We start from the raw sequence: 27,874 nt of genomic DNA, 5'->3' as shown, positions 1-27,874 counted from the left end.
TGATGTGAGACAAATGTTCAGCATTTTATTACTAGCTCACGTTCTGGTCTTTGTCAAGAAGCAGTAACCCACACCTATCCAAATTGTTGCATTGAGGTCACCAGAAGCGTGTCAAGCAATATATAATTGGTAGTGCTAACAAAGAGCTATGGGAGAACAAAGTATCACCTAGCGTAATTGGAAAAAGACAATATAACTCGGTTGGTACCCTACAGCCACCAACAACATTGATTTATAAAGTGAATTTTTGCTTGAAACATTTTTTAGGCTTAGCAGCTAACTATCGTCTTTACAGTTAATCCTCTTTTAATAGACCAAGGATGACGCAGCACCGTCCAGTTGTAGGTGCTAACTGTATACTGTATGTACTACACATCAGAATCTTCCTATATAACCTATTGACTGATTGGTTTCTAGTGGTGCAACGGATCACAAAAGTCACGGTTCGGATCGGATTAAGGATTTGAGCCATGGCTCGGATTGTTTTTTGGGATCAGCAAAAAAGAAAAGAAAAAAAGATAAACAGTGGTTTGTCTTCGTTTATTTTGTAAAAGGCTTTTCCCCATTAAATAAAATAAATAAATAAAAATGTCTAACATAACCGTTTAGGATTTAGGAACAAAACTTTCAGTGAAATATGAGGCAGAAACAAGGGCTTAAACTTGTGTTCCTACAATCTAAACGGCTATGATTGACATTTTGAGTTGAGTTGAATGTTTTTCTTTTGCAATGGGCAAAAGCGTTTTTATAAAACAAAAGAAGACAAAGTTCTATTTATCTTTTTTTTTTTTTTAATAATGAAAAGACCTCAAAGTGTAAGTCAAGGCCCATTCCCTTCCTTTAAACATGGGTTGTGAATTAGCCTTGGTCCAGAATATTGAAAAATAATCTAAGTAAGCCAGTTACCAGCTGTTAAATTCATTTACAGCTACTAGTCAGGCACACGTAGGTAATGTCAACAGCTAGCTGCATGCTAGCCAGTAGCCACTTACGTCTGAGATTTTTGCCGTATTATACAATGACGGCGTAATTAATTAGCGGTTTCTTAGCATTCTAAATTAGCGATTGAACATGAGTTCGGGATAGCGTTGTGTTGGACGTTGGTCGCAACTTAAATGTCAATCAAAACTACAAACGTCTAAAAGAGAAGTCAAGCTACCATCATGCCACAACGTGGGCCACTTTCAAAGTAAATGTCTACTCAGGCTATTTGCATTGCCATCAATGTAAACAAACTATAATTTTTAAGTTAGCCTGAGCTAACATTGAGTTGTGTTACGTTGAGTATGTTTCTCCCTTGCCTAAATGGTGTGCACTGTAAATGCGCACTTTGTTGTTGTTTAATTTCCCCCCACCAACCAATCCGTGGATCGTAGGCGATCCAAACCGGGGGGCCTGCACACTATTGGTTTCACAAAGAAGTCTCTGACCTCTCTTAAATACCAATGTCTATGATCTTGTCCATGATCAAAATAATTTTTAATTCTTGCATTTTGGGAAAAATCATGTGCTCACATAAAATATCAGATATGCACCATCAGCAATTCTTATGTCACACATGCATGATAGGAAAGGGCAACACATTTGGATAAATGTTAGCTCTTCTGCCTCATAATCAGCAGGCCCAGCTTTGAACTCCATTGAAACATCCCTGTGGGGAGTTAGCACGCTCCCCCTGCGCTTGCGTGGGTTTCTTGCAGGCACTCCAACTTACTCCCACATTCCAAAAGCATGCTTTTTAGTATGATTAAAAACTCTTAACTGTCCTGCATATGGATGGTTCTTTGTGTGTGCCATGTGACTGGATGGTGATCAGGCCAAGGTGTAAAGTCAGCTGGGATTGGCTCCAGCTCACCCACAATCCAAACAAAGAAAAAACACAATATACCATTATTTATATCGATGTTCTATACTAGTTACTTTTTAACTCATTCACTGCCAGTCATTTAAGAGAATTTCAAAATTGTCAATACCCACACGATATTCTGTTCAATAATTATATATAAACCAAATCTTCCAAATGACAGAATAGACTCTGCCCTTTTTGCCTTGTCCCGTTCTTTTATAATCGACAGTAGAAAAATGTAGGTTGCAGCCATTACTCCCATGAACTCTCAAACTGTTTATTTCATATAAAATGGGGCAATGATGTCATCTACTGGTGGTTGAGCATCAGTAAAGTTTCAAAGTAAAGTTTCAAAGTTTGACATTAATAGTGGAGCATTCCAAGATTCTCCCCCATCTATCCCCGTCAAAAAATAAGAATTGACAAGTATACTTGTCAAAGGCAGTGTTAAAAATGTTTGCATTTATTGTACCTAGATCAGTGGTTCTTAACCTAGTTGGAGGTACTGAAACCCAGCAGTTTTCCTATTTGCATTCATTTCCATTATATATATATTTATAGAACACTTAAAAACAACCACTGCTGTTTTTTTAAGATGGAGCCCATGGGCAGAAGATAGGATGAAAAAAGCAGAGGCCCCAGAATTGAACACCATACGTTACATTGTACATGTGAATTCACATTGTACATTTTTTTTTTTTTGCTTGACATAGTTAGTATGAAGGGATTACTATAATAAAGAAATCACACTACATAGTAACTAACACAACAGTCACAAGTCGACCACTGCGCGCACCAAATTCTCTGCAGCACAGATAGGCCAAGCAATGTAGCGTGATCAACTGCAGCCAATTATGGCCAAGCGAGGCGTATCATCACAAATCATATGAGTCGGGTGTGTGTCTTGACCTCCACCAAACCCCTGAGGCTGACTCAACGCACCCCTGGGGTTCATTAGGTACATTGTATCTTACTTATTTTTGGTGGTTATTTTTTAAGGTTATTTTTTAATGGTTTGCATTCCATACACAAAGACCCTCATGACACTGTATGCGCTATAATCAAATGTTCACAATTAAGTAATTAAAGTAACTTTCCAAAGGGGTATACCTTGTAAGCGTCTCAGTGGGGTAGTGAGGCATTCAAACAGCCTGGCTTTAATGTTGCAGACAAACTGTGGTGAGAGTGTACGACGGGGCATTAGAGCCACGTATAAATATATTTTTTTAGAGGGCGGGGGCAATATTCAGAGAAAAAAACTCGCAAATTTGCCAATTTATAAAGTCGGGTAGAGAAATGGAGAAAAAAACTGTTAATTTGCCAGTTTATAAAGTGGCAAATTTGCCAGTATAAAGTGAAGAAAAAAAAAACTTACGAGAAATACACGTAGCGTAGCTATAGTCTAATCATGTGAGGATTCGTTGGTGGTTAATGGGACACTGTTTATAAAATAAAAAGGCAGGATGGAGACAGATTAATTCTTAAATTTAAACTTTACTCGTCATTCACCGCAGCTAGAGCGACAACACTTCCTGATCCCCTATCAGCTGACTAACACCAAACAATCAGATGCTAGCAAAACTTTATGTAAATGCTAGTGAATGACGGAGAGCAGCAGATTCGACACATCAACTTAGATACTTGTACAAAAAAAAATACTAAAATGTATGAACGTGTAAATAATAATTCTGGAAACATAAATGTACAAGTAAATATACATTTTAACAAATTAACTTAAATGTTTGATCGTATGGGTGTGGACCTTCGCAAAGTGAGGCGTCTTTGTTGCTAGCCAGTGATCGTACACAACGCTTCAATGAGCGAATGCTTATCATAATATGGTTAATCTCTGCTAAAGCAATTACTATCTCCATATTTGGAAATCCGACTGAAAAGTATTGGCACAAACGGTCTAGTAGTACTTAACGTGTAGTTCTCATAAGTTTTTTTCTCGCAAATCTGTCACCTTATAATGTCGTAAATTTTCGAGTTTTTTTCTCAAAATATTGCCCCCCACCCTCTAAAAAAAATATTTATACGTGGCCCTAATACGCTGTCTTTAGAGTGTGAGTGTGTAGAAAGCAACATATTTTTTTTTGTTCATCACTAATAAATTGTCATTATGTCACTCAAATCTTGAAACGGTCCCAGTCCACCTTACTTCTCTGAGCTGCTTATCTTAGCGGCACATACTGCCATGCCTATGGCGCTCTCCATTATGTGTTAGCAATAATTAGTCTTTAAAGCAAGGGTATGCATGTGATTGGTTTAAACACACATGCAATTGTCTGTTGTCATAAACTTAAACTGAGTGGCAAAAAATATTATATATACAGTATATATATATTATATAAGTATATATTAAAAGTATTATTTAATAATACTTTCTGCCAAACTATTGCTTGTTGTCAAAGTCAAAGAAAACAATAATTGGCTGTGTGACGGCTTGTATCTCAAAATCAAGGCAACCACTGTATAAAGGCACCTTTCAAGAGACCCAAGGACACTTTTGCATTGTGACCAGTGGAGACACATTTCAACTGTAAATACCTGCAGCCCATGTAAATATGAAAGAAAACATTTTGGGAAAAGAGAAGAGCAAATTGACAAAAAGATTGTCAACATAGAACCTTTCAAAAAAGCTAAGAAACAAAAAAAAAAACACTGTCTGCATTCAATTTTTTATGTGTAACAGTATCTTCAGATAATCCTATTCTTCCTACTGTGTGGGAAGCATTTTGGGAAGGCCATTTTCTTTTCCAGCATAGCTCTGCCTCAGAGAACCCAGTTGGACGAGTTTGCACAGTCCACAGTCCTCAGACTTTGTTTATCATACACTTTATCACAATTAGAATTGCGGTGAAACAGATTTTCAGGGGCTGAAGCATTGGCAGACATCTAGAGAGAAACACTGGCCTTAATTGGCCAGATAAATATCACTGGCTGTGCTCCTCGTCCCCACAGCACTACTGCATGCATCACACTGACTCCAGACTGACCACCAGCAGTGGAGGATATTCACCTGTCTCATCTGTCGAATTCATCTGTTGGCTCGAGTGCAAATCAAGAGCATGCCTTGTAAAGTGTTATTTCTGCTTTGACATCATCACTGAGGCATGACAACTTGATTCCAAAGACATAGAAGAATCATCGAAATGACATATTTAACAAGATCAGATCTGCCGGTGTTAAGTATGAATGCCTTTATTTGAGGAATCTGTGAACAAGCAGTCCAAAGGGAGAGTCTAAACAAACGCAATGGGCTGACATCTGTATTCTGCAAAGCACAAGCTCAGGGTTTTTCCCATAATGAGCAATTTATTGAATATTCATGACTTTGGCCTTTCGAAACACCTCAGTGGGACCGGGTTGCTCTGTAGTACACACGTGTTGTTCACATACGTCCTACCACACTGTGGTCGATATTGGGCGCCATCAGAGAATGAATGTGGCAGCTGACACTGAACTAAAAGTGTGCATGGATACTTGTGGAATCCTTATACGTTTGCAGTTTGCAGCGTACAGCCACAGTATTTCATATGGCATACTTTATGACTCATCACAATTTAACATGAGTCAGGACAGAGACACAGCAGTCAAAGAAACAAAGTGTTTAAGCTTTGAAAATGAAGACTTCATCCCTGTCCAAGGATAGAATTAGAGATTGACATGAATATTTTAAGGAAATAGCTCTGTAATGTCATTAGTGGTGCACGAACAAGGACAGTTCAACATATGGCACTGATGGAGATGACTAACAGAAGCTCAAGCAAGATTATTTTTTCTCATGACACACCGCCAGAAGCATTTTAAGGCTGGAGAGTTGAACATTTCTGTTCCTAAATGTCTTTCAAAAATTATCATCCCTCAGCAAATCGGGATTTCCAATAAAACATCACGGAATATGCAGATGCACGAATATACGGTTTTGTATGGGTGGGAGAAAAAAAGTAATTGATAAAGACTTAAATCCTTTTTTTTTTTTTTACAGCACAAATCAATCTTTTTTAATCATAATTTGATGGAGTTCGATTCCAGCGTCCACAAATCTGACAAAGCAATACTGTGTTGAGCAATAACAGACCTTTTCATTTGTTTAATAAGCAGTTCAGTTTTAAAAAGTCTGTTCAAGGTTAAGCTTGGATAGAATGATTTTTTTTTCAACTCAGAACTCATCATGGCTCTGAGGAAACAGGTGAGCCATGATTGGTCGATAACTACTTCCTCAGCACAACTTCCTCATCTTCAGTTGACAGAAAGATAAAGATATTAATTGTACATGAAAAAATGACTGTAGTTGTGGACAAAATATTAACTTTTTACTGCTGAAAATGACTCAATGAGTCAAGTATCCCTTTAAATGTAACACCACATTTTTATCACAAGCATTACTCTTACATCCACTTGTACATACTGAATGAAATTACAGGTATGGTTAAAGTGTTGATTTTAAACATATAATGTGTCTATGACAGGAGGAGTCAAACTGTACAACCAATTGACAGTGTGAAAAAGCTTCTTTTTTTTTCCAGATTAGCCAATAATGCACTTGAGATCTTACAAATGTGTTTTAATGTAGTACTATACATTGATTTTTGTGGGTGTAGGCTTTTTCACTCCATAGTGCAATATGTGTTTTTTAAAGTATCGCTCTACTTGTGGACATGGTCTCAGACATATAGTAAATACAATTCTTTATAGTAGCAGCATGCTAACATTTGCCGGTTAGTTAACAGATAAAAGTTGCCATGTTCTGCTTTTATGCGCTCGATTTATAAAGAAATTGATTGAGAATTATACCATTTGTGAAGATAAGCAGTTCAGGAAATGAAGGAATGAATAATCAAAGTTGCAAAAAATGTGTAATGTTTTCATCAGTGCATTTTTTTTTCTTCTAGGCTAAATAATATTTCCTTTGGCAAGTTTTATAAATGCAGAAATTCTTTTTGGATTTTGACTTGTGGGCTACAGCAGCAACTGTCTTAATCCACTCCATTAGTCTGAGTGGACTCCATGTTAAAGAGCAGCCTCCAGCACATACTGTGAAGAGTTCTTTCTTAAGACTGCATGAAGCAAGTCAGCAAAAGCTCCCTAGACATTAATCATGACCTGGACTTTAAAATGTTGAACTCTGACCTTTCACGTTGCATTCCGGTCCGACCATTGATTTTCCGCACACATGCTGTAAAACTTCGAGAGGATCACTTTGTTGTTGTCAATGGAATGATTTAAATCTTTAAAGATGATTTCAAATGGATCTTATCTCAGATTCATGCTGACATCTGTGCTGATTGAAAACAACCAGTGATCTTGAGAATGTAAAAAGTATTGCCCAAGCAGAGGAGTTTTGTTTATCCCAAGCACAACGCTGAAAGATTAGCATGAATAAATTAGAATGCAATATCACCAACTGGGTGATAGTGTAGCTTTGAATTACATGCCCAGCTCTGCTAACCCATTGAAGATTGCCACTTGTGAGATTTCAAAATTTTTATTTTCATAAGTTGACTTCATTAAATCATGAATTACCATTGCACAAATTACACAATAGAGTAGACTGTAATCTTCATTGGCGTCAGTAACCCTTACTAAGATTTAGTCAGTGTATGGAATGTAAGCGTTTACATTTTTTGTACCAATAGTCTCGACAGACTATTTTGCTAAACATTTTGGAATTATTAAGTAATACAAAAATCATCCCTATTACATTAAACAAAAAAAAATATCCTTTTGGCATGAAGTGACTGTTTTTGTGTATTGAATAGCCATAGCCATTGATTGTTTTTTAATGTATTCATCTGCCTGAGCTGCCATAGCAAATTCACTCATATAATACTCAAGTAGATTGTATAAACTCCAATATTCAAAGACTTGTATACTTTTATCATCTATTTGAACAGCAAATATGGTTTACAAGAGAATTTCTGTTGAGAAAAAAAAACATTTCCACACACATTAAATCTTACATTAGAACAGACGCTTACGTGTTATCCGACATAGTTGATATCACACTGTAGCACGCCATCACACACAATCATCGCTCCCTCAGGCTAATTTCTGTGCAACATTAGGAGGGTGAATCGCTGAATTCATCTTTGGTAATGATTCCATTATGGAATAATGCTCATAAGCCAATGCGCATTTGCTTGGAATGTATTTGTGTCTTAAGTCATTTGCTCTCTGCCACCATTCCTCACATCTCCATTCTTTATTCATCTAGCTAACGTCTTAGCCACAAGCAGGAGGAATATGAGGAGATGCCAAGCAGACGAGTAATAAAGGCTGATAAGGGTTATATCTTGGCTTCTGCCACTCCACTCTGCCACTCTCCCATTTAGACTGCCAATATTGCTGCTGGGACCAATTCAATGGTTGGGGGGGGGGGGGGGGGGTAACAGTACGTTTTAGTTTTACCATAAATGTCTGTATTGCATTTTATTACTTTATGGCTTAGCGTGTTTTGCTGTAAAAATGATCACGACTGAAATATTATCATCTTACATTTGAATGAAATGACATGTACTGCAAGGCTTGAAATAAGCGGCATCACATTTGCGAGGCAAAATTTGCATTTGACAAGACATCCATTTAATGAAATTTGATTCCTATTAGCTATAGCAATGTTGTGATTCCTCTTTTTGAACTCTTGTTCGTCCATTAGATGAGCTCTGACATGTCCGGCAGTGAAATAGGTGTACCAGCAATGGGTGCATTGACAAACGTTCCACATTGAAAGGTTCTACGTTGTTTGAAACGCAAACTGTGATTAAAATGCGCTAATCATTTCACAAAGTGCAGCTGACGGATTGGCACTTATTAACTCATTCAATGCCAGCCATTTGTACTGATCACAAACCTAGAGCCAGAGACTTTAGTGCATTTTTCGCAAATTTTTCAAGACCCACAAAATAGGGTGTTTTATGATTATTTTGAGATCAAATCTACCAAATGAATGAAAGAAAAAGTTTGATTCTACCCTTTTTTTATTCTATAGTAACCAGCAGGAGAACATAGGCAAATTCTAAGATACTCAGTCACTTGCTTGTTGTGTAAACAAAGATCAAGCAAAACAGTGATTTTGATGCTAATATTTTTTTCTTTCATGACACCTCTAAAATCTGAACAGTGGTTTTAGTCTATATAATCAGCTAATTTATTTATGAATACTTGTAGCAAAATAATCTATTTGGCATTGTGAGTGACGCCACCTCACCAGGGGCCTCATGCACAAAGGGTGCGTACGCACAAAAACCTGGCGTTTCACTGCTTTCCATGCTCACTTTCAGATGTATTAAGGGTGAAATGAGCGTGGGAATGTGCGCTCTCCATGGCAACTACTTGGCTGGTGTACACGTTATTCTTGCTTTAGAGACATTTTTTGAGTGATAGAGATGATGCTGGGCTTTTTTTTTTTGTCGGTGGGGGTAGGGGGCATTTTTACTATTGCGTTGTCCACCCAATTTAGGAATCAAATTCAAGCCTCAAGTTTGGAAGCGCATAGCGCTGAATGCTGAGCTAAAAGTCCAGGGTGCTTTGGCAGCTCAACACCTGTTTAGAATGTGTTGACTCCAGAGGACAGCGTGCCAAAAATAACAGTTTGGGTCTCAACTTCGATTACCAGCATCTCCGGCTCACATTTTGTGACATTTCTCTTTTTTCATTGGTGACTCATGGTTTAATAATCTGATCATTTGAACATGCAGAGTGATTATTCCCACTTGCAGGCATATTTTTTTAATACTAAATTGCATATTTAGTGGAGAGTACAGAGAACATTTCTGCATTGATTGAGATGTACGAAAGGAATTTTCTTGGCTTTATGCGTAAGGCTACGCAGAGATTAATGCTGAGTGTCAAGCAGGGAGGCAAATGGATCCCATTTTTATAGTCTTTATTCTGACCTGGCCAGGGATTGAACTCACAACCTCCCAGTCTCAGGGGAGATACTCTTTCACGAGGCCACTGAGCTGCTGGTCACACCCAGTGAGCTACCTAGACACAGTGACACACATTTCCATTTTAAGCTATTATAATATATTGTAATAAATAAATATATTTCCAAGTGTTCTATCAAGACTTACTTTCTATTGTAACCAATTTCATTGGTTGTTTGACTAACCCAAATAATTGGTATGCCTGTAACCACCCGGAATGGTCAATGTCTGACCAATCTATTGGTTAACTCTTTCACTGCCAGACGTTTTCAGAAACGGGTTGTCGCCAGTGCCAGCCGATTTAAGCATTTTGACTGATCTTTCAAGGTCCACAGAAAATGTTGTGTTTGGACTATGGAAACACACATACTACCAAATGAAAGATTGGACCCTCATCTTTCATCAGAAAAAAAGTTTGTTTCTACCTTATTCCGTTTTTCAGTAATCAACAATAGAAAATGGTTAGTTTCACCTCTGTTTTGAAACAAACGTCTTTTAATGTCTTTGGCACTCCTCCATAGGATTTTACTAAACGTTATTTAACGTTTTTGGCAGTCAAAGAGTTAATCAAGCCAATATGAGCTTAACCTACTAGATTGATAGTCTTTTTTTAACCAATCTATTTTAAAGTGTAGCTTAAATGTATTAGTCAGGTCACGGACATTACTCTACTACTGAGCTAATCACCAAACAAAGTTTTGTACTGTATTCGCGTGGTGTGTCCCGAGAGATTTTATGAAAGGTCAACTGGTAGTAGTTATTCATAACTACAGTGCGTAAGGGGGAAAAGTATCAGGTTATCAACCAGAAAGTATGGAAGGCATACCTGTCGATCTTTGAGCTGCTTATGCAAGTCAGGGTGCTTGTCTTTTAAATGTTTTGTGATGTTGGAGGTGTTTCCGCCTTTTGCCTGACAGGTTTTAGAACACCATCTATAGACCGGTGCGTCTGCATTATGCTTCGCATTTTCTTCAGCCATCATTCGTTTCATGGTTTCCGGCTTTTTGTCTACCTCCGCATGTTTTATTTGCAATATGCTATTTCCTGCTCATGGGCTCCTTCTCTTGTTGTGCACGCGTGGGTCAAACCACGCTGCTATTTGTTTGCTATATGCTAACTCCTCGGACTAGTTACGAGTCTCGATAAGGTCACTTGGCGAGCGGCGGCGAAACAAAACGCAGTATAGTATAGTTTCAAATGACGCAGTACCCCAATTCCAAATTAGTACCGGCTAACCGTGCATCCCTAAGCCTGGGTAAACTCTATTCAATCATCAATTCATTTACTAATCGGTTAACATACCCATCACCTGCCAAATAAAAAATAAATAAACAATTAGCTATTAAATTACACCAATCCCTTGGTGATTAGCCAGTAGACAAATGTAACTACTGTACCTTTATAGGTATACCTTTATGGTAACATATACGAGTACCAACTTTTGACTATGAAAATTAAAAAAAAATGTTTACTGTAGTCTACTGCTTACTTAAAAGAATACTGAACATAAAATGCACATTATATTATATATGTGGCCTTGATCTGTGTTTTTGTGGATTTTGATTTGATTTAGTTTTGTTATGTTCTCCGTGTCACTTTATTCATTAGGTTTTTCTGTCCACCTTTTCTCGTCAGCCCGGTCCCTTGTGCTTTCCAATCAGCTCCCTCAGCCCATCATATCTTGTCAAGGTGTTCGTTGTCTCGTCAGTTTGCTTGTATTTAGTTCCCTGGCTTACGTATGTCTTCATTGTGTTTGCTGCTTCTGTTGGTGTTCCTATCATGTTCCCGTTTGTGAGTTCATTCCCAGTTTTGGTTTTTGGTTTATTTGCCTTTTGTTTTATTTTTGGATAATAAATATATTTTGTTTGGAGTACATCATGCATTTCTGCCTTGGCTCCTGTGCCTCCCTACACTTGGGTCCACAACCACAACAGCCGGAACCTGTGGCAAACATGAACAGTTCTCTTTGTTTTACCTTTAATGAAAGACGTACCAGTAAGTCGTGCCTACAAATATAGCTAATCCCTTGGTGTAACATAATCTGTCAATGTGTATGTTTACTTTCAGCATGTGCCACCTAATTAACAAATTAGAAGTTGTTCCTCTGTGCTGCAGTGTTGGTAGTGAAAACCTTTAGGAATAGCTGTCTCATTACTGAGGTGTATTTTACAACCTACACAGTGGTATAGTTTACAGGTATGTTATTATTCATATAGATCAATGTCTGATTAAACAAAGCCTTGGAGCAATATCTAATTAGCTTGTCTTAAACATAAAACTCAAATCTCTCCCAGAACTACTATTTTAGCGCTTCATATTGTTGATTTGAAAATGATCTACACTCAGATCAGTTTGTGTTGCATTTTTAGCAAAACCATTACACTCCATTATGTTTAGCAGGGATAAGCACCAAGGACAGCTATAGATAAGCTCTCTTTATTGTTTTGGTTCGGAATGTGAATAACAACTCCACACGAGGTCAATTACAGCAAGTGGCCAGTGCTTTCCTCTGCACTCTAATTGGAAAACTGGATGGCAGTTTGTTTAGTCAGTAATGGTGTGTTATATTTGGTGGCGAAAGTCGGCATAGTGGGGTCTATCAGAATTCAGAGAGGAGCTCAGTTGTGTGTCTTTCTCGTTGCAGCTCCAGAAGAATACTCGTGCATTTTGATAGTGCAGCTGTAAGCATTTCTGTAATTCAAGGTGGCATCATTAGATGCTTATTTTTTTTCACCCGCTGTGTCTGACAGGAGACAGAGGAGATGCTGCCTGGATCAGCTTTGGCAGCTCGCTCTATGCACCTCCCACAGGGCTAGAGGAGAGGAAATTAGAGGAGAATGGGAAAACATGACAATCATTGTGTTAATGAATTAGCATGCTAAGAAAACAAGTGCAGGCAGAGGAGAAGGCTTGGATTGTCCTATTGTTTATTGTGAAATATCACTCTAAGGATATTGTACCAACATGAATAAAAGCTTTTATACTAGAAGTAAGTGATTGGGATTTTGTGGTGTAAAGAATGACTGTTTTATATTTAGTTATAAAAGGTATTAACATGAACAGATCTACAACTTATTTTTTTGTTCTGTGTGGTGCACATTTTCTTGCGTTTCCAGCATAAAGCCTACTCCCAAAATATTTGACCCAAAGCATCACATTTTTTATATACCCCTGTAGTCAGTCTCAGTTGTGTGCTTTATATTACAATGGAATTAATTAAAAATAAAGCTAAAAAATGTAATTTCAAAATACTGCGGACTACGGTGTTTTGAAGATGTGTTTCAACAGGTAAAGTCAGCACACTGCACTGCACTATTTGTTGTCTAAATATGTTTCCTTAAGCCCCTATCCCACTGAGATACGAACGTTGCCGAACGTTTCAAAAGTTACGTTTCGCCAGAGTTTGACAGGGCTTGGAATTAGTTATTAGAACATGTCACATTTGTGTTCTGAGTTATTCGTAGTTGCCGCCATTGTACAAGGAAATTTTGAAAATGTTTGAATCCATTGTTTCTCCAACATGCACATTTGCTCTTCTTCTTCTTCTTCTTCTTATTATTATTGTTATTATTATTATTAGGCCTGAATGTGCGACAGCGCTTTCGTCTTTAATATTATCCAAATTATTGCGAGCTTCATTCTAATATTTTTAGACTATGATTGACATAAGTCTGCACATGTATTCATAAATTTGGGGGACAATCAGTCTCGGTTTTCATTCATAATGCCACCGTAAGGAATGGTTGCGCATAATTGGCTGTGTCACACTCCGCTCCATGAGTCACTTCTACAAATGTCTTTTCCCCTTTTTCTTTCTCCAAGGAAGAATATGAAAAAAACTGACTGAGTGATATCTAAATTATGGCAATATACTTGATGATACCATACTCATTTTTATAGCTAGTCCAAAATAAACAGGGCCGTGTTGCTTGCACACAAACATGTCACGGCGATGACTGACTCAACAAAAATGTCATGTACATCTTCTAAAAAAAGCAAACAAGAAATAATATTTTTAATCTGTTGTGTGGGTCAATTTGACTACAATTTTAGGTTAATTCGTGTCTCAAATGTCGCTTTTACATCGCAATCACGTCGCAGATATGTCACAGAATGACAGAGAGAGACAGTTCAGTGGGATAGAGGCTTTAGTTGTAACACCTTTGCTGTTTCTCTCATGGCAATTTTACATGAAGCAGATTGGCCATTTTAGTGGCATCTCTCAACCTGAGTCAAGAGAAACACTTAAATGGAAAATGCAGTTAAATCCTATGAATAACACTCTTAATTTTTTTTATAATAAAATCACTAATTTATAGCACATATCATGCACAACGTAACTCAATATGCTTAACAATCTGTAATTGAACTTGCATTACATTTTAAATCATCAGTACTTACAGAGTTTAAGAGATTTAAAAGCAAAGCAAATAATTTATATATTTATTTATTTATTTACTAAAATTACTCAAATTAAAAGAGTGTACAGTGCAAAAACATGATTTCGAAAACACGACTCTTAATTTTTTTTTTTTATTATAAGTATGGGAAAAGACCATCATTTTAAAACTGAACTTATTTTCATTTAGTTTAGTTTACTTTATTTGGCCATGATACGTTTAAGACAAATATTTCTATACAGTAGTTAATACATTGTATTGAAGCCCAAAAGGAGTAGGCTGAAGCAAGAGCTTATAAATGCCTACCCCATCATACAGGAGCCCAAATTGTTTTCACTGAGCATTAATGCTCTACATAAGAAACGCCTATCATGTACATCATTTGAAGATGAAGAAACAGAATGCTGTACAAAATATTGTATACAAAAACGGAAATAAAAGTCCTCAGGCCCTGCAATACAATGATCTGCTGCCATACCACATATTTTTCCAAATATAATGTCACCTAATATTCAGTCCTAAACATTTTGTTCCATCCGGAGAAATCCTGAATCTAATATGTTTTTTTTAAAGCATATTTATTAAAAATACCTATCATGTTTATTTTTCTAAAATTGGTATACAGTATATTAGCAACACTTTAAATCATTAACTAGACCATTCCATAAATTAACCCCTCTTATATTAGTCACTCTAATAATATAGGATACCTGAATTATAGGCCTACACGTGTGTGTTGTTAATGATGGGATTTTATGGTAAGGAGATTTTTATTTTATTTTTTTTTAAATAAGAAGTATTGGGAAAAGTCCTAATTCAAAAGTGTTTTCCTAATTGACCCAATTCCAAAAGTTGTTTGATGTTTCTGGGACATTGTATCCTTTTTGTTGGCACAAACTGAACCAAACAAAATTAACTGAGATGCCGTCATAGCCAGGAGGTTGAGCACTCTTCATCAGTGTGCGTTAAAAAACAAGTAGTCCTCTCAAAGAAGTGATAGCATCAGTAGATAACTACATTTTCAATTTTGTACTCAAACATAGAAGCCATGTGTCAACAGCCGCGTCCCACAGTAAGTAAATACAAGAGTCTGACGAGTAATAACCAAGAATCAACACAGGTCCATTCCCACCAAATGTCCACGTGCAATTTCATCTCACTTTGATCTGAATCTGTTGCTTATTCCACAAAAAAAGGTCACTGCTGATAATTTGTGCGAAGATAGGCTAGAGTCTTTGATGTTATGTTTTATACTGCCTCAGACCCCCTGAACCATTATGGCTCCACGTATTGATTATTTTAATGATGAGTCATCTAGAAGGCTTGTCCAAAAAGCAATCTCAAGGCTCCAAGCACGTGTTGTGTGTTTATTGAAAGGGGAAGTCTGTGAAAAGTGTTGAGTCATCTTCACATTGGATTATCTTTTAGCAAGCTTCAAGGAGGTTTTTAATGGTGGAATACTTTACAGCACAGTCGACTGCTACGGCTCACTAAGAGATTTAAAAAAGAAAAAAGAAAAAAAGCGGGGCTTTTTGTCCACACATGGCTTATTTAAATTTGCTCAAATGCCATGTCTTGATTCTAATTCTAAGTTGATAAAACCTCCAACAGCTCAGAACCTTGACAATCATGATTTGATGACAATTGATGAAATTTCTTCACTTCTCTTGTATAATTTTTTTTTATTATCACCATAAGCGCTTGGTTTAGACTTTAGAGCCTCTGCCTGTATCTCAGTTTTTACAGTGCAGTATACTGCATATTAAATCTGATTTTGTTCTTGTAAATGTCATTTTGACAAACTACTAATCCTGCTGAACATTTTTGAAGTGGGTTGAACTCAGGTTCTGAGCACTTGCAGGCCTGTAAAATATTAAACATTGTTGTTGGGCTGTACATCGACTCGCCAAAAACAAATGAACAGATGTCTGTAAACTCAGTGTTTTGAAGGTCTCCTTTTTATCTTACACTATACAAGCACAGCCTGGATTTAGAACACCGATAACTCTTACTTGATGATGAACACAGCAGAGCCGCTAACATCAACACTGTCAATTATTAGATGGAAGTTGAGATCTGATTTGATCTGATTTAGCAATGGTTACCATTGAGGATGTTCCTGAATAAACAAGAACAAATAAATAAATAAGAAAGCCAGTCCTTTGATTCTTGCAAGACATCTCGCATGAATGCTCTTCAAACGTTGAGGTTTTGCACAACTTCAAAAGCGTATTTCCCCAAAATGTAGGTCTAGTTCCAAATAACTGTATGACCTCAGGGTCCATCTTTTATTGGATCTCAGCTAGATCCGGCATAATCTGTTTTGGAGTGATTAAAAGAGGAGCTTGCAGGGTTCTACCTGCTAGCAAGATTTGAATGTAACTAGTACTGTCAAAATTAAAGCGTTAACTAATTAATTAATCATAAAACATTATCGCATTAATCATGTCTTAACACAGATTAATCACACTATTAATTTTGACTACATATGATCCTTTAGCTGAGGTTGTGTTTGAGCAATAAACTTAACTACATGCAATAAAGTAAAGCATGTAATAAATGTTGCCGTATGACATTCTGAATATTTAATGTCAAACTATTGGGGTAATTTTATTCCATTTTTAATTATGCAAATAATTAACTGATTTGAAAAAGAGAAAGATGAGCTTGTGCAGTGGATACAAAAATGTTGACGACGTCCTCATAACATTAAATGTCGAAAAAATTAACGCATCATTTAAATGTTGATTAATAAAAAGCCTTTTTAATTAAGTGATTAATTGTGATTAATCAAAATTCTAAAATGCGATTAATCTGATTAAAAACATGAATAGTTTGACAGCTCTAAATGTTACATCACTTCACTCTTCCCTGCGGCCCCTTTGAGTCTCGAACAAAAGCCACACCCATAAGAATGTTTTTCCCCCTCACTCCTTCTTTTCACATTTTTTCCCTTTCTTTTTGTTTTAAAAACAAATAAATAGAAACACTTGTCATCACTTAAGCTTAAGGAGACAACAAACACAAAATAAAAGATAAGCGATGTATACTGCAATTCAATAAACCAAAAAATTACAGCTAATCATATTATGGGATACATTTTACACACACCATCATTGTTTTTTATAGCTTTGGGCTTTTCTATGCGATTCAGTGACTCAAAATAATAACAAAGTTGTTTCTAAAATAAATAAAAAAGTGGGACTATTACCAGAACATTTTGACTTATATATATGACATTTTGGCTGCAGTAAAATGAGACGCCCCTATGAATGTGCATGGTTAACAAGCTGTTCTTAGCCACAATTGCTACATTGCTAGCGTGACTTATTGCATAACACTAAATAAAGCACAATGAATTGAAAATCCAGTGAGTGGTGAGGTGAGACCAAAACCCTTTGGTCACACCTTCTGTCTCTATAGTCTCTGATATTCTATTCTTGTCAAGGTGCAGTGCGTTTAAAACACTAACAACATGTATGACAAATTCCCCTTTAATACTAATATGACGTACTTTGATACAGCGTGATTCGTAAACACTTAATACACATTTTACTGCTATTACAAAGTTGTTCTTTATTATAATCATGAGAACAAACTAACCTAACTGGATCAGCACCAGTTCTATTAGAAAGTTAATACTGTGTGCACTCAAATGAGTTGCCTTCAGAATTTCTTGCACCTGATCTTTGACGTTTCACTTTCATACTTTAACCAAAGTACAGTATTTTTTTGGATGGCAACATGGTAACAGAATTTGAAAAAAAGATTGGAATTTTGTGGTGTTGCATGATTTTTGTGGATGGAACCCAATACTATTGTCAGCCCCCGAATCTCTAATCTCTGAAAGTTTGACTTTTTGAATGGAATTACAGAAATTGTTCAACTTTTTGAGGATATGACTGGAATTAATTTATTCCCACATCATGTACATTTTTGGCTGGAAAATGTAATCTGTTAAATAAATTTCGACAATATAAGTAAAACTGACATTGTGAGTATGGTTGTTCGTCTCTGTGTGCCCTGCGATTGGCTGGCAACCAGTTCAGGGTGTACCCCGCCTACTGCCCGAAGCCAGCTGGGATAGGCTCCAGCACCCCCGCGACCCTAGTGAGGAAAAGCGGTCAAGAAAATGGATGGATGGATGGAAGTAAAACTGACAACACGCATGATATATTCATCGGATGGATGAATGTATGACAGATATTTGCATAGATCCTCTTTTGTATATTGTGTACTTATTCTTCAATCAGGCATATTCAATGTTGTGATGTTATAGTTAATTAGAATGTTGTACATAATCAACTGTATCGTATATGCCATAAATATAAATGCTTTCATCATTTATTTAGTAGAAGCAGTACAATCAATACAAATGCAATACAATACAAAATTAATTAATTGATTCGTATTCAGCACTAAGGATTCAGTCACTGTACTGCCCATCATGATAACAAGTTATATTCATTACATATATTCATTCTTGTGAGTGGGTGGTTGAGTGCCTTTCTGAAAGGAAACACTCAATTATTATATCATCAACCTCCTTCAATAACCCAGAACCAACTACCTATGTGTTTCCTTCCTCAAATGTATGATTGCATAATTTATTTCATACATTTTACATCTTAATTTATTTCCTTTTTCTAACAGTTCCTCCCAAGATATACGACATTTCTTCTGACATCACAGTAAACGAGGGCAGCAATGTGTCGCTCATCTGCACGGCCAGCGGGAAACCTGAGCCAGCCATTTCCTGGAGACACATAACCCCATTAGGTGAGTTCATGTCACCTCACGCGTACTCATGCTAATGAATGGGTGGATCTACGGCTATTTGGATGGATGCACCTACAGAGGAAATGAGGAAGCATGCTTGGGATCAATAGGTGAAAGACTGAGGAGAGATGGCTGCTAGTTGTGTTGTGCGTCGAGAAGAAGGGGGGAGGTGGGCTGAAATGAAAGATGTGGGTTATGTGGTCGGCTGGATCCATGAGTGAAGGGGTGGGGATGGCAGTAGATGTAAAAATAATTGAGCGCGATGCATCATGCAGAAAGGCGAGTGTAGCGAAGACAAACACAATACACACACACAAAAAAATAAGAAAAAAACACTCCTCTCTTATTATCAGGGTTGGGGAATCCAGGTCCGAAAAGTAAATACCCTGAAACAGTTTTGCTTTAACCACAGGTGCTTCTACTCAACAGGTGGAGACGACAAGCTAGTTTAGGGACGAAGAATGAAAAACTAGGAGAAACAGCCGTCTTACATATCACATCAAGCATAAAGTAAATGAAAACCTACAGAGAGTGCTAACAATAGTGATGCAATGTATCGTAATATTTTGTATCAACTATAGTTATGACTACGGTACATTTCCAACCTCTGAGCTTTTTTCCTTATCACTGTGCCAGAAAGAACGTTCATCTGCTTTGATCTCTAAGTAGTATACAAGAAATAAATACATAAAAACATTCCTTTAAAGACCAAAAGGAATTTCATGATCATTGAATAATTATTAGAAACTTCAACTTACAATAAAAATTGTAGGCTGACTATAACCCACGGAAAGTTTCAATGCCTCTCCTCCTCTGAAAATGGAAAAATAATCCCTAAGGAAACTAGTTGAAACTGTGAAATGCTCATACATATCTGGAGGCATGCTTGAATTGAAATTGACCTTTAAACTCAGTTTGTGTCAAATATGGGCAACATACAGTCGTGATCAAAAGTGTACATTCATTTGTAAAGAACATGATGTCATGGCTCTCCTTCCAGTTATTTCTATAACTCTGATTTTTTCTCTGATAGAGTAATTGGAACAGATACATAATAAAGTCATAAAAGAAGAAATTCTTGAATCTTTTTTTGTGACTAGAATGTATCCGTTCCAATAATAATAATAATAATCAGCGTTATACAGGTAACTGGGAGCACAGGAGAGCCATAACATTATGTTCTTTACAAGTGTATGTGAACTTTTGATCACGACTGTATGTCTGTTTTCACAAAGAGAAAGGCCAAGAGAAAAGGCAAATATATTATTTTGAAAAATGTGGAGTTTACTTTTTAGAAGTGCAAGTTATGTTCAAGGCTGAAACTACAGTGCTATAACATTGGGTATTTGGACAATTGGGATTTTTTTTTGGTATCACATTAATTCCTTCAATTTAGAAATAACGCATTGGAATTGTAACTGCAAAGCCCCCAATAGACCTCCAACTCACCTACTCTTCTCCTCTCTCATTTTCATATTAATGGATTACAGCTGGCCGTGCCTATCTCATAGCTGTGAGGAGGACCGCATTTATCTTTTGCCTGTCAAATCCTCCTCCGTGGCGCGCCTGGCTGATTGTGTTAGAGTTTTCGGAAGATGATCAAAAGAGCCGTCCTCGGAGTCCGAGTGGCAGTCACTCATCACGCTTTGAAGTGTCCACACTTTGAAGTCTGCCGGAAAAGAAAATGATATGCTGGTCGAATGAAAGGGTGCAGGCCTGAATGTAATCACAGGCTGTCTCCAAGCACATCAGAAACGATGCCATTAGCCATTGGATGTTTCAGTTGACTATTGAAGCTGGGTCGATTTGTCCGAAGGATGTGGGCCTACTCAAAGGTTGTAATAGGCTAATGTCCTTTTACTGGAATGCCATAAAATCCTTTGGCGATGCAGACTACTTTTTTGGGGGAAATTCATATAGGAAACTTTAATAAGCAAGCAGGAAAGGAAGGAAATATTCGTCTTAGGTCCGAGTGCCAGTTGGAAAAAGTGTCAGATCTGTGCTACAAGTTGTCACTCTTGGCGTGTCAATTTGAAGGATAAATCCATCCGCTTGTCTATTGTGTTAATTTCTATCACACATGTCGCGTTATAGTAGCGAAGGTCTCTGTCATCAACACAGAACTGAAGGTGCTTTGGCCATTTGTATCACTTTTACAAGTGAAAGCTAGGCCTTTTTACAGTAACAAATATGTCGACATGTGGCTGGCGTTATTTTCTGGCTTCAACAATGAACCATTATCGGCGGAAGCGGGTTTGTTTCACACTAGATAGTTCTGCTGCACCATTCAGTGAAGTTTGACAGAATGATACATTGGCCCGACTGACTGTCAAATTCATATTCCCCTTGCGATTATTTAGAGTTTGCATTTTTTTCGCTCCTCTACATGACTGCCATTTGACATTCTAATACGTTTTGAGCATTCACTGAATTGTGATCATAAACTATTTATGAAGAGATGATTGTTCTTTTAAAAACAGAGATGCACAGTGTTTTGTTTTTTTTTGTTTCCAAGAGACAAAGCAGGGTCGTTAAATGCTGAACAGAAGAACAACGGTGCCAGAATATGTCTGGAAGAATCACAGCCTTCTGTGTAACAACTTAATTAACCATTCTTGACAATCCAATTCTCAAACATTTGAGGGGATTCGAATCTCGGTTTAGGCCTGTGGGTAATCTCCGTACTTTTGCTTCCTCCCACATTCCAAAAGCATGCATGTTAGCTCACTTGGAGACTATAAATTGCTCTTATATGAGGATGTGAGTGCAAATGTGAGTCGGTATATTCACTACAATCAACTGTGACCATGCCCGGGGTGTACAGGGCCACTTGTCCAAAGTCAGTTGGGATAGGCTCCAACTCACCACTGATCCTGACAGGATAAACAGAAGAACATGAGAATGATGTGAATATTTCTTCTTGAGCTTCATGTATTTTGGGATTTGGCCCATCTGGCAGTTGTAAACAACTTCATAGCTAATGCTATCTTTTCTAAACATGGACTTCATCTTTTTGGGTTTCTGTGTTTAAATGTTTCAAATCAACTTGTCGGGTTAAATTAAAGATGAATATCAATGAGAAACGCCATTAGAAGAAGTACATTGGTAAGATTCCCAGAAGCCACTCTCGCATGATAAATCTAGCACTTGACATACCTACTTACAGTATGCTAAAAGCCTAAAAGAGCTGGATGGTCTTGATGGTATTGCCTCCACTACAGAGTGCTTGGCTTTGAGTGTGGTAACCTATTAAACACATTTTGGTGTTGCTGAATTGCTGCTCAAAAGAGCTTTGAGATTTAAAATTTCATAGATATTTATTCCTGAGTGTAGCTTCAATGGACATTACTAAAATAAGAATACCCGATTGAGGGATAAGGAAGACATTCACACTCTAATTTGTGGATGTTTAAATACATACAGTGGGATTATTCCTTGGTCTGGCATGCCACACCCACTTACATTTACAATCCAAAACATCACCTCTTTGTTTCCTCTGCTAAAACATCCACTCCACAAACATGTCACTTGGTAATACCAGTGGGCTACGGGTACTTGATGGGACAACTGCACTGACAGTCAGTGATACGGTCAACCTTGACATGGCCACTGTACAGTGACTGATGCCATTGCTTGTGTTGACAGATATTGTTAGATGCCATATGGGTGACAGTAGGTGATGGGGAACTCTTGATATATCTGACATTACTCTGGAGACACATCACCCACAAGAGATGCCTTGTCTGAACAAACTACATGGGTTCATACTTGAATCCTAATGCTGAACAACAATAGCCTGGTTCACAAGTAAAGATTTTCAAATGTTAAAAGATTTTTAATCTGTGACAGACACTACACATGGACAGAAAATCAGGCATTTAATAGTTAGTCAATAGTGTGTGTAGTCTGCTCGAATAATAACACAGACCACTTCACACAAGATTCTGTCCCACCATCGATTACGAAGCGAGTCCGTCCACCGAGGCACAAATCTTGTGTGATCACGTGGGAGTTCTACAAAATGAAGAATAGAAACTCGCACGTGTGACGATGTTACCCGAGTGTTTCCGAAGACGACCACAGGCAAGAGCATTGTAAAAAATGGTGACGTTGCCAAGAAAAGCCTTGTTTTGGAAAATCTGGAGAACACACACATATACAGTATATACAGGTGCTTGTCAAAAAATTAGAATATCATCAAAAAGTTGAATAATTTCCATAATTCCATTCAAAAAGTCAAACTTTCATAGATTCTAGATTCAGGATCCACAACTTAAGTGATTTCAAGTATTTATTTGTTTGTTTATATATTATTTGGGCTTCTAGCTTATAAAACCCATGAAAACAGGATGTCAAAAAATTTGAATAATGTGAAGAAATCACCATGCATAATTCCCATTGTTTTGCATGGGGAAAAAAGATGGATGGATGGATGGCATTTTCAAAGTGATATGTCAATCTTCAATAGTTAGTTGGATTTCATTTACCTTAATCACTGCCTCAATATGCCGTGGCATTGCCTGGGGTCTCGGAAGCCCAGGCTTTCTTGATGCTTGCTGTCAGCTCTTTGTTTTTGGGTCTGGTGGCCCTCATTTTCCTCTTGAAAGTAATGTATTGTGGCCCTTGTTTTCCTCTTGTAATAAAGTACTATCAAGAGGAAAATGAGGGCCACCAGACCCAAAAACATAGAGCTGACAGCAAGCAAGCCTGGGCTTCCAGGATCCCCAGGCAATGCCACTCCGCATCGAGGCAGTTGTTAAGGCAAAAGGAATCCAACCAACTTTTGAAGATTGACATATTGCTCATCCATCCATCTTTTTTTTTTCTCATACAAAACACTGAGAAGTATGCATAGTGATTTCTTCACATTTTTACTTTTTTTTTTTTACATCCTGTTTTCATAGGGGGGGGGGTTGTTAAGCAGGAAGCCCTATTTGTAAAAATAAACAAACACATACTTGAAATCACTTCCTGTAAATTGTCGGCCCCGAATCTCTAATCTCTGACAGTTTGACTTTTTGAATGGAATTACAGAAATTGTTCAACTTTTTGAGGATATTCTAATTTTTTTGACGAGCACCTGTATATAGGACATAGTGTGGCTTATACACTGCTGTATCCGTGATTGGCCACATGCCATCCACGTGACAGTTGACGGCTTTCCCCACACACTCATAAATATTGCGCACATTTAATATTCAAGATTGTCTGCCCTGACCATTTTTTCGGACCCTTTAATACGACATATCCACACCTCAGACTAAAAGATAATCTTACAGGACAATCTTATAAGATTTAAGATAGCCAGGCTTTTAACATCCTTGGTTACGAAAGGGCAAAAAATAGGGACGAAAACACCCTGATTGTCTTTACGTGTGTTCCCAGCCTAAGCAATGCCAAAGTAGAGCACATTCAGGATTGTGATCAAACCACTGATCTAATTAGAGTCCTTTTCATTAAGCAGTGAAAAAAAAAACAGTTTAGTAAATCTGGTTCCTTCCTCTATTCTACATGTAAGCATGGTGGATACACAGTACTTTTGAAGCTACAGCTAGAATTAAACATCCATCCATTTTCTTAACCGCCTGTCCTCACAAGGGTTGCGGGGGGCGCTGGAGCCTATCCCAGCTGGCTTCGGGCAGTAGGCAGGGTACACCCTGAACTGGTTGCCAGCCAATCGCAGGGCACACAGAGACCAACAACCACCCACACTCACAATCACACCTACGGACAATTTAGAGTGTTCAATTAACCTGCCATGCATGTCTTTGGAATGTGGGAGGAAACCAGAGTACCCAGAGAAAACCCACGCAAGCACGGGGAGAAGATGCAAACTCCACCCAGGAAGGCCGAAGCCCAGACTCGATCACACGTCCTCTGCACTGGGAGGCGGACGTGCTAGCCAGTCAGCCACCGTGCCGCCTAGAATTAAACATGTAAATCATATTAAATATCTAAAAATTAAAACCCCTTCCTCCTTCATAAAGTGAAATGGGTTATTTTCCCTTATGTATTTTCTTTAACCAAGTAAAAAAGTATAGTTTTTATTTTTCTCCGAATATTCGATTGGTCAATAGAATTTTCAGTAGGATAGCCGAAAACCTAAATATTTGATAGCTGCAGCCCTAACAGAAACCAATGATTGCAAAAGGCACGTCACGAGTTAGCTATCACATTTAAATACAATACTATAGACACGCTGGTGGACGGAGCCGCAGCAGAAAGGAATGTCTATGCAACCCGTTGAATAATAACTAAAACACAGTGCTCATCTGAACATGAAAAAACAAACAAACATGTGGGTACTATGGAACTAGGAACTTTTGAATCATTATTAATCTACAAATGGAGATAGGAATGGCAGTAAGCAAAGTGCAATAATCGAACGTCTCCTTTAAGGATGCTGGTGGTCTTAAATCCACTCTTGATTGCGATTGCCTGCAGGTGTGCGTCAGTTGGCTCCGCCCACCAGCGATCACCCAAAAAAACAACAACAGAAACCAGTCGCATAACAGTGTCTGCATCTTTAATTAGCTCCTCATAACTGTAGTTTACGGGTTCTTCAAAACAAAAACAACAAAATCACACGCCTACAAAGTTTTATAACAATCAGTTTTGCGTATTATGTTTAATCATCTCAACTGTATCAGTCCTACTGTTTACTGTTTTATGAAATCTAAATAATTTCTATTGAAAATGTCATTAAAGCAAATTATTTAACAGTGAACTAAGACACAAATCATAGTATTAGACATATTTTGCCTTTATCACACTTTCTTTTTTGAAATTATACATCTCCCATGCCTTTTAAGCCCATGACGGAGAACTGTACCTCCCTGCACACGGAACATTCTGATTGAACATGTTCTATACAATAACTCAGAGGCAGTTTTACAGGTCATCGGTGTGATGCACTTGCAATCAGACGCGGCTTCATGCTCTTTTGGCACACTCCCATTCAGGATTCAGGCTACATCACACGGTCAGGTTACACAACAGTTTCCTTAAAATATCTTCTGGCCCACACCATGTGTGAGGGCCACAAGGCACCTCAAGCCAGTGTAGCAGTGTGGGCTATGCTCCCCTTTCAAGAGTTAAAAGGATTTTAAAAATGTTTTTTCGGGGGTGTCCTCGGCGGTGTAATGGATTCCTCAGCGACGCTTGTGCTATCTGTGCATTGCAGCCCGAGAGGAAGTGTACAGCTCCACTTCACATTGTGGGAAATTGCTTGCTGTGTCAGTGTCGACACTGAATTTCAGATTATCCTTGCTATGATTTCTTTAATTTTGCTTGGAGTGACTCTTGAAAATATGTCTGCATGGTGTCACACACAGCAGGTCCTCTGTTGCTTTATTACAACCGTGAAGACTTATTTTTCATTTTTGTGTATTCCTTTGGCATGTTTTATTTTTTAAGAGGTAACATTATCGCTATTTAATTTGCTCATTTGTCAAGTCCTTGTACAGTACTTCACATATGATAATGTGTCCCAAATAAATATATTAAGTCTGAGATTTTTGTTCAGCGGCTTTTTGTCCTTTTCAACTATTTTTAGCCAATCAAAACATTGTTTGCTGCCTAGGCAGAATAATGCAACTCAATTTCACATACAATTATTAATCAAGACGCGCAATCATGTTAGTGGATCCCCTAGAAATAATTTTAAAAATGTGTCCAGGTGTAAGAGGTAGAAAAAAAATCCAATCATAAATTGATTTAAGCATCATCAGTATGCAATGATGATTTGTGATTTGTGACGGTTAAGCCGAACCTTAGTACACTTTTCTTGTTTTATTTTGCCTCTATGTTTTGCATGACATCCTACAACATTTATTCAATCATAATGCTGTGGGACTGTGGATATCTTTATTACAGCTTAGCGAAATAAATTTGACTGAAAATTAATTTGGCAGTCAAGACATAGAAACGAGGATTAAGACATATCTCTGCAATGCCCTCGCCAATCATAATCAAAATTCCTCAGTGGGCAGACATGCTTCCACTGCTCCACTGTACCTACCTGCAATGTGCTGAGCTTGATTGACTTGTGCTTGGCAGTGGTGTCGGATAGAGCTGTATGTACTTGTAGCTCAGTGTATCTTTATTATTAACTTCCTCAGTGATGGGCCAGCAAGATCTTCTTCTCTGGTGGCCTAAACACTATCAGAAAAACACACACATTTACAACTTAAAATCTTTGTTTGTTCCATGGAATTCTATTAATTTATTCCCAATTGTTTATTCTCTTAGTTTTGTAGCATACATGTGACTACACTGCTTCCATTACTTGTATGTGGATGCTATTTATTTTTTATTTTTGTCCAATCACATTTTAGGCTCTGCCAATCTAATATCTACACATGGTCTTCACCCAAAAAATTTAAATGAAAATCAGGAAAAAAAGTGCGTAATTTTCCGGCAGCTGGGGCGCCAGAAAAAAAAAGTGAAGTAACAGAAAATTTCTTTCTTGTATAAAAACTGTAATTTTCCGGTAAATGCTACTATCTAGGACATTACAGAAATTGCAGTTATTTTCACTTAAAAAAAAAAAGTAAATTCACAAAGAAATTAATTTTTACTGTTAATTTTTCAGTGAATATAAATGTTTTTTTCGCTCGCTTTCTTTTTTTTTGTTTTAAAGGAAGAATTTTACATTTTATTTCATTAAATACACATATTTGTGAAATTATGATACATTTGTGAACATATTTTAACAATCAATATATGTATTTCTAATGGAGTTTTTTTTGTAAAAGAACAGAAATATTGTGTTTCAACAGTTATTTTACATTTGACATTTAAAATCAGAGTTTATTTTTGTTAATTAAATATTATTTTTAAAATACAGAAAATAACTAAAAAAACAACAGCAAAAAAGGAAAATTCTGTTATATTTGTTTTGTTTTGTTTTTTAC

At 37.3% G+C, this 27,874-nt stretch overlaps 1 protein-coding gene and 1 long non-coding RNA gene across 4 annotated transcripts in view; one reads left to right on the top strand and one right to left on the bottom strand.

Annotated features, from left to right (window-relative positions):
* Positions 1–27,874, top strand: part of negr1 (neuronal growth regulator 1) — a 161,043-nt gene that overhangs the window by 52,539 nt on the left and 80,630 nt on the right. For both annotated transcript variants that reach the window (XM_077584275.1, XM_077584274.1), the window contains exon 3: positions 18,834–18,959. In XM_077584275.1, coding sequence (XP_077440401.1) covers positions 18,834–18,959 — 126 coding nt within the window. The remainder of the gene's footprint in view (positions 1–18,833; positions 18,960–27,874) is intronic.
* Positions 18,511–20,571, bottom strand: LOC144062670 (uncharacterized). Of its 2 annotated transcripts, XR_013296431.1 has the most exons (3): positions 20,409–20,571; positions 19,036–19,133; positions 18,511–18,936 (listed from the first exon to the last, which is right to left on the bottom strand). It is a non-coding gene; the product is annotated as an uncharacterized LOC144062670 (long non-coding RNA). The 2 variants fall into 2 exon arrangements; XR_013296430.1 differs by lacking the exon at positions 19,036–19,133.

Source organism: Vanacampus margaritifer, chromosome 13, assembly GCF_051991255.1.
Source record: "Vanacampus margaritifer isolate UIUO_Vmar chromosome 13, RoL_Vmar_1.0, whole genome shotgun sequence".
In the NCBI taxonomy this organism is placed as follows: domain Eukaryota; kingdom Metazoa; phylum Chordata; class Actinopteri; order Syngnathiformes; family Syngnathidae; genus Vanacampus; species Vanacampus margaritifer.
Note: the sequence above shows the minus strand (reverse complement) of the source record. Positions and strands in the feature narration are given on the sequence as shown.